We start from the raw sequence: 13905 nt of genomic DNA on the forward strand, positions 1-13905 counted from the left end.
TGGAGTTAAAAACATATATTTATTATTGTTAGTAGTGGAGTTAAAAACATATATTTATTATTGTTAGTAGTGGAGTTAAAAACATATATTTATTATTGTTAGTAGTGGAGTTAAAAACATATATTTATTATTGTTAGTAGTGGAGTTAAAAACATATATTTATTATTGTTAGTAGTGGAGTTAAAAACATATATTTATTATTGTTAGTAGTGGAGTTAAAAACATATATTTATTTTTGTTAGTAGTGGAGTTAAAAACATATATTTATTATTGTTAGTAGTGGAGTTAAAAACATATATTTATTTTTGTTAGTAGTGGAGTTAAAAACATATATTTATTATTGTTAGTAGTGGAGTTAAAAATATATATTTATTATTGTTAGTAGTGGAGTTAAAAACATATATTTATTATTGTTAGTAGTGGAGTTAAAAACATATAGTTATTATTGTTAGTAGTGGAGTTAAAAACATATATTTATTATTGTTAGTAGTGGAGTTAAAAACATATATTTATTATTGTTAGTAGTGGAGTTAAAAACATATAGTTATTATTGTTAGTAGTGGAGTTAAAAACATATATTTATTATTGTTAGTACTGGAGTTAAAAACATATATTTATTCAGTTAGTAGTGGATTTAAAAACATATATTTATTATTGTTAGTAGTGGAGTTAAAAACATATAGTTATTATTGTTAGTAGTGGAGTTAAAAACATATATTTATTATTGTTAGTAGTGGCGTTAAAAACATATATTTATTATTGTTAGTAGTGGAGTTAAAAACATATATTTATTATTGTTAGTAGTGGAGTTAAAAACATATAGTTATTATTGTTAGTAGTGGAGTTAAAAACATATAGTTATTATTGTTAGTAGTGGAGTTAAAAACATATATTTATTATTGTTAGTAGTGAGTTAAAACATATAGTTATTATTGTTAGTAGTGGAGTTAAAACATATATTTATTGTTGTTAGTAGTAGAGATATATATACATATGTGTGTATTCTTCTGTACTGCAGGACACATTCAATATCCAGGTGCAGGTTCTCCTCTGACAGTGTTACTGGGTCTGGAGGTTCCAGATCCAATGGGCTCCGGCTTAAGTGTCCCAGTGTTGGGTTGTGAGATCCATCCAGTCTCGGGGGAAGCGGTGGTTCTGGTCGGGACGATGGAGGATCCAGACGGACGAGGTACACGACTCTTGTGTTCGTCGGTGGATCATGGAACGCTTGTATCGTAGGGTTAGTTGCGATCAGATGTGGATCCTTGACGGTGGACGCCGTGACCGGTCGGATGGAAACTGTCGTCGGAGCTCGACTGGATGTTCTCGGAAAAACTGTGGTTCCTGTAACCACTTCCTGTTGGCTCAGCACGACATGTCAGTGGGACCCTGAACAGGTGAGACTCAATAGACTCATTATTTCTATGTTATTTATTTAAAGAAAAGAAAGATAATAGACTAATAATATATTTTATAATAATATTCTAAAATAACAAAGATATACTTCCTCTCTCCTCCTGTGACTCTTTTGTTGCTCGTCCAGCCTCTTTATCTTCTGATAAGACACTTTTGTCAGGATGATTGACATCTGTCACATCCCTGCACTTTGACGAACGAACACAACCTTAAATAAACATGTTCTGTGATGTTTGGGTGGTTTGATCAGTTGAATTAAATTATCAGTCTATCGAACACATGGATTCATGTGGCAACAGATTGCAGTTACACTCTTCTGACACTACAGGGAAAAACAATGTTTCTAAATAAGCAAGTGTCGGTGAAAAGACTGATAAACTGTTGAAGGACGAACCGAGGACTCTTGAATCGTGGAGGACATCAGGAGATCTTACTTCCTGTCTTGTGCTGCTGTGTTCCAGATGAAGGCTTTGAAGCAAGAGACGTGTTTGAGAAGCTCTTACGCACAACAGCAGAGACGACAGGAGGACGATATTCTCTCCAATCTGGACTCTGCTGTGTTCAAGTCGCTCCTGAAGGCCTCGGACTTCCATCAGGTCTGCACTTGAACATTTCTCAGAGAGGCTTCACAAGCTTCCACAGCTGTACAGATACACACCAGCAAGATTAGTCTTGAGTCACTTGTGTGGCCATGATGTGAACAGATGAAATCAGACTTGTTGCTGCAGGTCACGTGGTCTGGGAAGCATCTGAGAGAAGCAGCTCTGGAGCTTCAGGAGTCCATGACGATGGAGGCTCAGAGAAGACACAGTCGTCGCCGCAGTTTGATCCTGTCTCCAGATGTTTTACACATCCTCACTGGAGGTTCATCACAACTGGCTGATATTCTCACTTTGGTCACATTTCTGTCAGTGTTTGTTCCTGGTGTGATGTAGGTGAAGAGCAGGAGTGTTTGTTCCTGGTGTGATGTAGGTGAAGAGCAAGAGTGTTTGTTCCTGGTGTGATGTAGGTGAAGAGCAAGAGTGTTTGTTCCTGGTGTGATGTAGGTGAAGAGCAAGAGTGTTTGTTCCTGGTGTGATGTAGGTGAAGAGCAGGAGTGTTTGTTCCTGGTGTGATGTAGGTGAAGAGCAAGAGTGTTTGTTCCTGGTGTGATGTAGGTGAAGAGCAAGAGTGTTTGTTCCTGGTGTGATGTAGGTGAAGAGCAAGAGTGTTTGTTCCTGGTGTGATGTAGGTGAAGAGCAGGAGTGTTTGTTCCTGGTGTGATGTAGGTGAAGAGCAGGAGTGTTTGTTCCTGGTGTGATGTAGGTGAAGAGCAGAAGTGTTTGTTCCTGGTGTGATGTAGGTGAAGAGCAAGAGTGTTTGTTCCTGGTGTGATGTAGGTGAAGAGCAGAAGTGTTTGTTCCTGGTGTGATGTAGGTGAAGAGCAAGAGTGTTTGTTCCTGGTGTGATGTAGATGAAGAGCAGAAGTGTTTGTTCCTGGTGTGATGTAGGTGAAGAGCAAGAGTGTTTGTTCCTGGTGTGATGTAGGTGAAGAGCAAGAGTGTTTGTTCCTGGTGTGATGTAGGTGAAGAGCAAGAGTGTTTGTTCCTGGTGTGATGTAGGTGAAAAGCAGGAGTGTTTGTTCCTGGTGTGATGTAGGTGAAGAGCAAGAGTGTTTGTTCCTGGTGTGATGTAGGTGAAGAGCAGGAGTGTTTGTTCCTGGTGTGATGTAGGTGAAGAGCAAGAGTGTTTGTTCCTGGTGTGATGTAGTTGAAGAGCAAGAGTGTTTGTTCCTGGTGTGATGTAGGTGAAGAGCAGGAGTGTTTGTTCCTGGTGTGATGTAGGTGAAGAGCAAGAGTGTTTGTTCCTGGTGTGATGTAGATGAAGAGCAAGAGTGTTTGTTCCTGGTGTGATGAAGGTGAAGAGCAAGAGTGTTTGTTCCTGGTGATATGTAGAGGAAGAGCAAGAGTGTTTGTTCCTGGTGTGATGTAGGTGAAGAGCAGAAGTGTTTGTTCCTGGTGTGATGTAGGTGAAGAGCAAGAGTGTTTGTTCCTGGTGTGATGTAGGTGAAGAGCAAGAGTGTTTGTTCCTGGTGTGATGTAGGTGAAGAGCAGAAGTGTTTGTTCCTGGTGTGATGTAGGTGAAGAGCAAGAGTGTTTGTTCCTGGTGTGATGTAGGTGAAGAGCAAGAGTGTTTGTTCCTGGTGTGATGTAGGTGAAGAGCAGAAGTGTTTGTTCCTGGTGTGATGTAGGTGAAGAGCAAGAGTGTTCGTTCCTGGTGTGATGTAGGTGAAGAGCAGAAGTGTTTGTTCCTGGTGTGATGTAGGTGAAGAGCAAGAGTGTTTGTTCCTGGTGTGATGTAGGTGAAGAGCAGAAGTGTTTGTTCCTGGTGTGATGTAGGTGAAGAGCAAGAGTGTTTGTTCCTGGTGTGATGTAGGTGAAGAGCAAGAGTGTTTGTTCCTGGTGTGATGTAGGTGAAGAGCAGAAGTGTTTGTTCCTGGTGTGATGTAGGTGAAGAGCAAGAGTGTTTGTTCCTGGTGTGATATAGGTGAAGAGCAAGAGTGTTTGTTCCTGGTGTGATGTAGGTGAAGAGCAAGAGTGTTTGTTCCTGGTGTGATGTAGGTGAAGAGCAGAAGTGTTTGTTCCTGGTGTGATGTAGGTGAAGAGCAAGAGTGTTTGTTCCTGGTGTGATATAGGTGAAGAGCAAGAGTGTTTGTTCCTGGTGTGATGTAGGTGAAGAGCAAGAGTGTTTGTTCCTGGTGTGATGTAGGTGAAGAGCAAGAGTGTTTGTTCCTGGTGTGATGTAGGTGAAGAGCAAGAGTGTTTGTTCCTGGTGTGATGTAGATGAAGAGCAGGAGTGTTTGTTCCTGGTGTGATGTAGGTGAAGAGCAAGAGTGTTTGTTCCTGGTGTGATATAGGTGAAGAGCAAGAGTGTTTGTTCCTGGTGTGATGTAGGTGAAGAGCAAGAGTGTTTGTTCCTGGTGTGATGTAGGTGAAGAGCAAGAGTGTTTGTTCCTGGTGTGATGTAAATGAAGAGCAGGAGTGTTTGTTCCTGGTGTGATATAGGTGAAGAGCAAGAGTGTTTGTTCCTGGTGTGATGTAAATGAAGAGCAAGAGTGTTTGTTCCTGGTGTGATGTAGGTGAAGAGCAAGAGTGTTTGTTCCTGGTGTGATGTAGATGAAGAGCAAGAGTGTTTGTTCCTGGTGTGATGTAGGTGAAGAGCAAGAGTGTTTGTTCCTGGTGTGATATAGGTGAAGAGCAAGAGTGTTTGTTCCTGGTGTGATGTAGATGAAGAGCAGGAGTGTTTGTTCCTGGTGTGATGTAGGTGAAGAGCAAGAGTGTTTGTTCCTGGTGTGATGTAGGTGAAGAGCAAGAGTGTTTGTTCCTGGTGTGATGTAGGTGAAGAGCAAGAGTGTTTGTTCCTGGTGTGATGTAGGTGAAGAGCAAGAGTGTTTGTTCCTGGTGTGATGTAGGTGAAGAGCAAGAGTGTTTGTTCCTGGTGTGATGTAAATGAAGAGCAGGAGTGTTTGTTCCTGGTGTGATGTAGGTGAAGAGCAGGAGTGTTTGTTCCTGGTGTGATGTAGGTGAAGAGCAAGAGTGTTTGTTCCTGGTGTGATGTAAGTGAAGAGCAGAAGTGTTTGTTCCTGGTGTGATGTAGATGAAGAGCAAGAGTGTTTGTTCCTGGTGTGATATAGGTGAAGAGCAAGAGTGTTTGTTCCTGGTGTGATGTAGGTGAAGAGCAAGAGTGTTTGTTCCTGGTGTGATGTAGGTGAAGAGCAAGAGTGTTTGTTCCTGGTGTGATGTAGGTGAAGAGCAGGAGTGTTTGTTCCTGGTGTGATGTAGGTGAAGAGCAAGAGTGTTTGTTCCTGGTGTGATGTAGGTGAAGAGCAAGAGTGTTTGTTCCTGGTGTGATGTAGGTGAAGAGCAAGAGTGTTTGTTCCTGGTGTGATGTAGATGAAGAGCAGGAGTGTTTGTTCCTGGTGTGATGTAGGTGAAGAGCAAGAGTGTTTGTTCCTGGTGTGATATAGGTGAAGAGCAAGAGTGTTTGTTCCTGGTGTGATGTAGGTGAAGAGCAAGAGTGTTTGTTCCTGGTGTGATGTAGGTGAAGAGCAAGAGTGTTTGTTCCTGGTGTGATGTAAATGAAGAGCAGGAGTGTTTGTTCCTGGTGTGATGTAGGTGAAGAGCAAGAGTGTTTGTTCCTGGTGTGATATAGGTGAAGAGCAAGAGTGTTTGTTCCTGGTGTGATGTAGGTGAAGAGCAAGAGTGTTTGTTCCTGGTGTGATGTAGGTGAAGAGCAAGAGTGTTTGTTCCTGGTGTGATGTAGGTGAAGAGCAAGAGTGTTTGTTCCTGGTGTGATGTAGGTGAAGAGCAAGAGTGTTTGTTCCTGGTGTGATGTAGGTGAAGAGCAAGAGTGTTTGTTCCTGGTGTGATGTAAGTGAAGAGCAGGAGTGTTTGTTCCTGGTGTGATGTAGGTGAAGAGCAAGAGTGTTTGTTCCTGGTGTGATGTAGGTGAAGAGCAAGAGTGTTTGTTCCTGGTGTGATGTAGATGAAGAGCAAGAGTGTTTGTTCCTGGTGTGATGTAGGTGAAGAGCAAGAGTGTTTGTTCCTGGTGTGATGTAGGTGAAGAGCAAGAGTGTTTGTTCCTGGTGTGATGTAGGTGAAGAGCAAGAGTGTTTGTTCCTGGAGTGATGTAGGTGAAGAGCAGGAGTGTTTGTTCCTGGTGTGATGTAGGTGAAGAGCAAGAGTGTTTGTTCCTGGTGTGATGTAGATGAAGAGCATAAGTGTTTGTTCCTGGTGTGATGTAGGTGAAGAGCAAGAGTGTTTGTTCCTGGTGTGATGTAGGTGAAGAGCAGAAGTGTTTGTTCCTTGTGTGATGTAGGTGAAGAGCAGGAGTGTTTGTTCCTGGTGTGATGTAGGTGAAGAGCAGAAGTGTTTGTTCCTGGTGTGATGTAGGTGAAGAGCAAGAGTGTTTGTTCCTGGTGTGATGTAGGTGAAGAGCAGAAGTGTTTGTTCCTGGTGTGATGTAGGTGAAGAGCAGGAGTGTTTGTTCCTGGTGTGATGTAGGTGAAGAGCAGGAGTGTTTGTTCCTGGTGTGATGTAGGTGAAGAGCAGGAGTGTTTGTTCCTGGTGTGATGTAGGTGAAGAGCAAGAGTGTTTGTTCCTGGTGTGATGTAGGTGAAGAGCAGGAGTGTTTGTTCCTGGTGTGATGTAGGTGAAGAGCAAGAGTGTTTGTTCCTGGTGTGATGTAGGTGAAGAGCAAGAGTGTTTGTTCCTGGTGTGATGTAGGTGAAGAGCAGGAGTGTTTGTTCCTGGTGTGATGTAGGTGAAGAGCAAGAGTGTTTGTTCCTGGTGTGATGTAGATGAAGAGCAAGAGTGTTTGTTCCTGGTGTGATGTAGATGAAGAGCAGAAGTGTTTGTTCCTGGTGTGATGTAGGTGAAGAGCAAGAGTGTTTGTTCCTGGTGTGATGTAGGTGAAGAGCAAGAGTGTTTGTTCCTGGTGTGATGTAGATGAAGAGCAAGAGTGTTTGTTCCTGGTGTGATGTAGGTGAAGAGCAAGAGTGTTTTTTCCTAGTGTGATGTAGGTGAAGAGCAAGAGTGTTTGTTCCTGGTGTGATGTAGGTGAAGAGCAAGAGTGTTTGTTCCTGGTGTGATGTAGGTGAAGAGCAGAAGTGTTTGTTCCTGGTGTGATGTAAGTGAAGAGCAGGAGTGTTTGTTCCTGGTGTGATGTAGGTGAAGAGCAAGAGTGTTTGTTCCTGGTGTGATGTAGGTGAAGAGCAGAAGTGTTTGTTCCTTGTGTGATGTAGGTGAAGAGCAGGAGTGTTTGTTCCTGGTGTGATGTAGGTGAAGAGCAGAAGTGTTTGTTCCTGGTGTGATGTAGGTGAAGAGCAAGAGTGTTTGTTCCTGGTGTGATGTAGGTGAAGAGCAGAAGTGTTTGTTCCTGGTGTGATGTAAATGAAGAGCAGGAGTGTTTGTTCCTGGTGTGATGTAGGTGAAGAGCAGGAGTGTTTGTTCCTGGTGTGATGTAGGTGAAGAGCAAGAGTGTTTGTTCCTGGTGTGATGTAAGTGAAGAGCAGAAGTGTTTGTTCCTGGTGTGATGTAGATGAAGAGCAAGAGTGTTTGTTCCTGGTGTGATATAGGTGAAGAGCAAGAGTGTTTGTTCCTGGTGTGATGTAGGTGAAGAGCAAGAGTGTTTGTTCCTGGTGTGATGTAGGTGAAGAGCACGAGTGTTTGTTCCTGGTGTGATGTAGGTGAAGAGCAGGAGTGTTTGTTCCTGGTGTGATGTAGGTGAAGAGCAAGAGTGTTTGTTCCTGGTGTGATGTAGGTGAAGAGCAAGAGTGTTTGTTCCTGGTGTGATGTAGGTGAAGAGCAAGAGTGTTTGTTCCTGGTGTGATGTAGATGAAGAGCAGGAGTGTTTGTTCCTGGTGTGATGTAGGTGAAGAGCAAGAGTGTTTGTTCCTGGTGTGATATAGGTGAAGAGCAAGAGTGTTTGTTCCTGGTGTGATGTAGGTGAAGAGCAGAAGTGTTTGTTCCTGGTGTGATGTAGGTGAAGAGCAAGAGTGTTTGTTCCTGGTGTGATATAGGTGAAGAGCAAGAGTGTTTGTTCCTGGTGTGATATAGGTGAAGAGCAAGAGTGTTTGTTCCTGGTGTGATGTAGATGAAGAGCAGGAGTGTTTGTTCCTGGTGTGATGTAGGTGAAGAGCAAGAGTGTTTGTTCCTGGTGTGATGTAGATGAAGAGCAGGAGTGTTTGTTCCTGGTGTGATGTAGGTGAAGAGCAAGAATGTTTGTTCCTGGTGTGATGTAGGTGAAGAGCAAGAGTGTTTGTTCCTGGTGTGATGTAGATGAAGAGCAGGAGTGTTTGTTCCTGGTGTGATGTAGGTGAAGAGCAAGAGTGTTTGTTCCTGGTGTGATATAGGTGAAGAGCAAGAGTGTTTGTTCCTGGTGTGATGTAGATGAAGAGCAGGAGTGTTTGTTCCTGGTGTGATGTAGGTGAAGAGCAAGAGTGTTTGTTCCTGGTGTGATGTAGATGAAGAGCAGGAGTGTTTGTTCCTGGTGTGATGTAGGTGAAGAGCAAGAGTGTTTGTTCCTGGTGTGATGTAGATGAAGAGCAAGAGTGTTTGTTCCTGGTGTGATGTAGATGAAGAGCAGGAGTGTTTGTTCCTGGTGTGATGTAGGTGAAGAGCAAGAGTGTTTGTTCCTGGTGTGATATAGGTGAAGAGCAAGAGTGTTTGTTCCTGGTGTGATATAGGTGAAGAGCAAGAGTGTTTGTTCCTGGTGTGATGTAGGTGAAGAGCAAGAGTGTTTGTTCCTGGTGTGATGTAGGTGAAGAGCAAGAGTGTTTGTTCCTGGTGTGATGTAAATGAAGAGCAGGAGTGTTTGTTCCTGGTGTGATGTAGGTGAAGAGCAAGAGTGTTTGTTCCTGGTGTGATGTAGGTGAAGAGCAAGAGTGTTTGTTCCTGGTGTGATGTAGGTGAAGAGCAAGAGTGTTTGTTCCTGGTGTGATGTAGGTGAAGAGCAAGAGTGTTTGTTCCTGGTGTGATGTAAATGAAGAGCAGGAGTGTTTGTTCCTGGTGTGATGTAGGTGAAGAGCAGGAGTGTTTGTTCCTGGTGTGATGTAGGTGACGAGCAGGAGTGGGAGCAGCAGAACGTTTGGCTCTCCGATCTTATGTCAAGTTTGGACCACATGGAAGTGTCTATGGAGAAGCTACAACATGAACAGGACAAATGGAAGTCTCAAAATGGCCCTGCAACCTTCCAGGTGACAATCCTTTACTTCTTGTTTGATTTATTGTTTGGTTTCCATGTTTGTTTCTTCCTCCAGTGGAGAGCAGTGTGGTGGAGAGAGTTCTGGGAGCAGAGCTTTTCCAGACTGACACAGTTGGATTTACATCTCAACACTCTGCGATGCGTCCGGCGATTCTCTGAGCTTCGAGCAGAAACTGCTGAGGTCAGAATGCGGGAACCAACAACTTTATCTCATAAAATATGTTTTTGTTGAGTGTTTTCTGTTCAGTAGGACGTCCTGAGCGGAAGCTTCTGGTACAAGGAATTTGGCCTGGTCCTCAGCAGCAGACACAAACAGAACATGAAGGTCAAAGGTTTCCTTCAACAGAAAACGCAGCTTGAGCGGCTGAAGCAGCTTCTGGATGATAAACAGTCCAGCTTTGTATCAGCTCAGAGCATTCCTGGTACTTATTCAGCGTCTCTCAGTCTTTCTAGGTCACACATGAACATGGAATATTTGAGCAAATCATTCGACATGTTTTCCTGTTTTGGACAAAACTAAACCTTCGGTGATCAAAGAGAAACCTTAACTCGTGTTGATGTGGCTGTAGATGAGCCTTGATTGATCTTGTGTGTGTTTACTGAAGAATTTAGTTTGAAGTGTTTCTACCTTTCTTGCTAACACGACACTGAAGGTTTGTGTTCTTCGAGGTATCTCCACATGGCTCTTCAAACCAGTTGAATCTCAGTCTAAGGACTCTGGTCTTCAACAAAGTTTAGCTCCATCGAAGAACTCACAAGCAGCATCTTCTGAATTTGAGTTGCAAGGTGAGAAATGTTCAACACAACACAGAGTTTTGTAGAAAAGCATTTGTTCATTATTTGAGGAATGTACGCTGTCCTGATTTCTGTAGCTTCTATCACACTTTAAATTTGAACTAAAAACTATTCATAATAATCAATAAAGTTTTACCTTACCTTAGTTTTACCTTACCTTAAAGTGTGTATATGTGTGTGTGTATGTCACCGTGATGTTGGAGTCTGTTGTACTCATCAGTGTGTGTCTGTCATCCACATGATAGGTAGAAAACTGTAAAACCTTTTTTTATCAACTGTTTGGGAAAATGAAAACCAAATGATGGCTGCTAGCTTAGCTTGTTGATAAAAGTTCACCAGCCCGCGATTAGTTTTTGTTTTTTTGTCACATCTGAAAAAAGCGGAACCCAAGTGCAGAGAAACAGTTAAAATTTCTACACGATGTGATATAATCAAGTCCAAAAACACAAGAAGAGTAAAACATGTTAAATACAATAAAGAGTCCAACATCTGACATAATGTTCAAAAACCAATACATCCAGCAAATCAGGCAAGAAACATGAATCCAAACTGGACAGAGTTTGTTGGTCTGAGCAGCAAAAAAACACAGAATACTAGGGAAAAATGTTCTGAATGAATTGTAATTCTGTGGTAATACTGCACATGATCATCCATGAAGTCCACGAGGAGAGAGAGTGAGAAAACAGTTAAAGTAAAACAACAAAGTAAAACCTAAATAAAATGGAAAAATAACGTTCTAAATCCTTTAAATCGCCACTACAAAATCTAAACTTTAAATCATTTCGTAAATATTTTTATGGCGACAAGTTAGAAAGTATTCTGCAATAGACAGCAAAAGGAGTAACTTGCAACCATTTAGTAAACAAAAGACCGGAAAGTGCGGAAGAAGATAAAGAACAACGGCAAAGTAACACTAAACACCAAAATCATCTACAAAAATAAATGACTGCAAAGAAAGAGAAAAATTTCCAGTTTACATTAACTTCCCTTCAGAGGAACAATAAGACGTTACCTCAGCAGTCTTGACAAGTTCAGCTCCTTCATCATGAATGTAACGTCGCAGGAAGAATCTAATCCTCAGTCGCGATGAAACGTCAACTTCATCATTGAATCCTTTGAACAGAAAACACACACGATTCTATATGATCACACTATTATGACGTGCTACTATAATACAATTAACTCAGTAGTAATCATGTAGTTTAATATGTATTTAGATGTGCGTATCATGATGTGTGTTGATCAGATAAAACTTTAAATGTAGAATCTAAATGAGACTCGCTGACAGATCAACTGCTGAACTCCATGTCCTTGAATAAATGTTTAATGTTGTCGCAAACTTTCACTACATAACTTCATCTTTGGAACATTTCAAGTTGATGAAGCATCGTCGATGATAAACGAACCAACATGAACCTATAAAATACTTCTTAAATACCTGATGGTGGTTGTTCTTCAGTCTGGTGTGGTCTTTAAGTGACTTCAGTCTTGGATTCAAGCGCTGAGAGAACCATACGTTCCAAACTCATCAAGGCTCTTTATTCACCTGTTTTTCCTTTCCTGCTGTTCTGCCATCTTGCCACACGATCCTGCTGTAGGATCGTATCTTTGCTCCAGACATAATGCCTGAGGAACCTGCATCACCTTGTGATGTCTTTTCGACATAAATATGTAGATTCATACAGTTTTTAATTTGTAGTCAATTTTTTTTGCAGATGATTTTAATCTAAAATCAGTCACACATTGAGCCCTTGTGTTATCTCCGGGTCAAATTGACCCGAAGACCTAATGAAAACCAATGTGCTTGTATTATCTCTTGTGTTGTCTCTGGGTCAAAGGTCAATGACCTCCCTGGCTTCCATAAATACATATGCGATGGTCAAGGTCGTTGACCTTTGACCCAGAGACAAAACAAGGGATAAAAAAACAGGCAGAGATTTTATACAGTGCAGGTAAAATATTGACAATTACACCCAATAATTAGTTTCACACACGCACACCTTTTTGAAAGCTTCCTCTCAGCGGTTCTCATAAACTAGTCCCAGATGATTGGAAAACAAAGTGCAGCAGGTTCATAAAACCACACAAATGGTTTTGAAAAATCAACAACACAAGGCTTCTCTAATGAAGAATATAATAGAAATGTTTGGTTTCTTAATTATTTTCTTCATGAAAGATCCGTCAACTCAATACAGAGAGAACAGAGCAAAAGTGTGACTTTTGTTTGACAACGTTGTTGGTGTTTGTTCAGAGGAAGAGTGGCATCAGATGCTGCAGCGCTCGCCTCTGTTCCATGGACTCAAGGAGGTGGAGCTGCAGCTCAAAGGTCTGCTCAGAGGTTCGGGGCTTCAGTCTGGAGAACTCTGTGGTATGTTGATCTGGATCTCATCAACGCCGTTTACACTGCGCTGGAAACATGTTCAACTGCTTTGTCTTGAGTCTTTCTTGCGCGTTAGCTTAGCATCCTTCACAGTGTTGAGGGAAAGTTCATCAAAAAGTTCATCAGTGGTGTTGTCAAATGTTATTTTCACAAAATGTGTTCATTCAAGTGTATTATTGTGTTCGCAAAATAATGAAAATTAGCACAAACACAGAAGACAACAGAGATGGACAGAAAAAACTTTGTGTTTTTACTCAAGCATTCATTGGATCACAGCAGTGCCTTTCAATCAGCGTTGGTTGTGTAGATCACATGCCCTCAAGAGTGTTTTCTGCATAAATATTTATGCACTTGATTGTGTCGTCAAAGGAATGTCGCTATTGTTTTTCCTCTCCTTGAACTAAAGCGGGTCGCTGAGGTTATGTGGAACCACAAGGGAACCAAACGTTAACTGGATAAAGAAATCTCAGAGTTCAGGAAGTGAAGCTCGTAAAAAAGCTAAACACGTACAAGTTGAATTGATTCTTGCTCGTGGTTTGTTATCTTAAAAGAGGTTTGACTGAGTCCATCTGGAAGACGTTTCTACGTCGCTCAGTGTTTGACTGTGTTGCTGTGTTTAGCTCGAAGGTCCAGGTTTTAATTGCGAGCAGCTGCCTGGACCGAGCCAACAATAGAGGCTCCTTTTATGGGAGTGTGTGTGTGTGTAGGTGTGTGTGTGTGTGAGAATAGTTTCAGCAAACACTCGCCTTCAGCTCTCGCTCTTTCAGTTATTCCTGTCGTCCTCAGAGAAATGCAGCTGTTTTGTTGATGTTGTGGATCGTCAATGGGAGTGTGAGGGGGACCTGATCCCCGTGGATCCGTCCAGTCTCGGGCCCAGAGAAGTCCTGGTCTACCAGCACGGCCTGTTCCTCATCAACATGTTGACCAGTCAAAAACTGGTTCGTTTCAACATTTTTTTTTAATCATACATGAAAATATAGATGTAAACAAGTCCTTGGGATGTGAGTTCATCGGTTTGTGATTGAAACAAAAATACTAAATGAATATTCTTGCTTTAGACCGGATTTCAGAAGGATTTCACGATTGTCTGTGACTAAATATTTAAATGATGTTATTTTGCTTCATCTGCTTCAACGCTTACAGTGACTTACAAACCGTAACATTTGATTGACAGCTCTTTAAAAATAGTCAGATAAACCTTTTGTTCACACAGACTCCTCCCATCTCGCTCCGAATTGCAGCCAGCCTTCCGAAAAACAACTACTTCAACAACGCCTTCAGGAATTCATTCTTTTATCAGGTAATTGTCTATTTCTGGCTCCGAGGGCTTGAGTTTATCTCGCTGCTGTTTAGGTCGAAAAACAACAGAGACTCATTTTAGACGCTCGTGGAACTAGAACAGCACAAAGTCACGGACTAGGATTAAGATTTGAGAAGATAGAAGTTTTCAAAGAAATAAAGGCTGAACGGAATGAATTTGCTCTACACTGAAAAACTTCAAGAAACTAAGTTTCACAAACAAAGGTCTCGAGTCAGAATGAATTTTTCATGCTTTTAAAGTCACTTCCTTT

At 41.7% G+C, this 13905-nt stretch overlaps 1 protein-coding gene across 1 annotated transcript in view; it reads left to right on the forward strand.

Moving 5' to 3' along the window:
• The window catches only part of LOC148074570 (uncharacterized), a 104800-nt gene that overhangs the window by 84511 nt on the left and 6384 nt on the right, over positions 1 to 13905 (forward strand). The window contains exons 20-29 of the mRNA XM_087796060.1: positions 1019 to 1189; positions 1240 to 1397; positions 1878 to 2012; positions 2145 to 2280; positions 9012 to 9340; positions 9410 to 9581; positions 9829 to 9945; positions 12206 to 12322; positions 13121 to 13272; positions 13548 to 13634. Coding sequence (XP_087652186.1) covers positions 1019 to 1189; positions 1240 to 1397; positions 1878 to 2012; positions 2145 to 2280; positions 9012 to 9340; positions 9410 to 9581; positions 9829 to 9945; positions 12206 to 12322; positions 13121 to 13272; positions 13548 to 13634 — 1574 coding nt within the window. The remainder of the gene's footprint in view (positions 1 to 1018; positions 1190 to 1239; positions 1398 to 1877; positions 2013 to 2144; positions 2281 to 9011; positions 9341 to 9409; positions 9582 to 9828; positions 9946 to 12205; positions 12323 to 13120; positions 13273 to 13547; positions 13635 to 13905) is intronic.

The sequence above is a fragment of the Callionymus lyra genome, chromosome 7 (genome assembly GCF_982586985.1).
Source record: "Callionymus lyra chromosome 7, fCalLyr1.hap1.1, whole genome shotgun sequence".
NCBI lineage: Eukaryota > Metazoa > Chordata > Actinopteri > Syngnathiformes > Callionymidae > Callionymus > Callionymus lyra.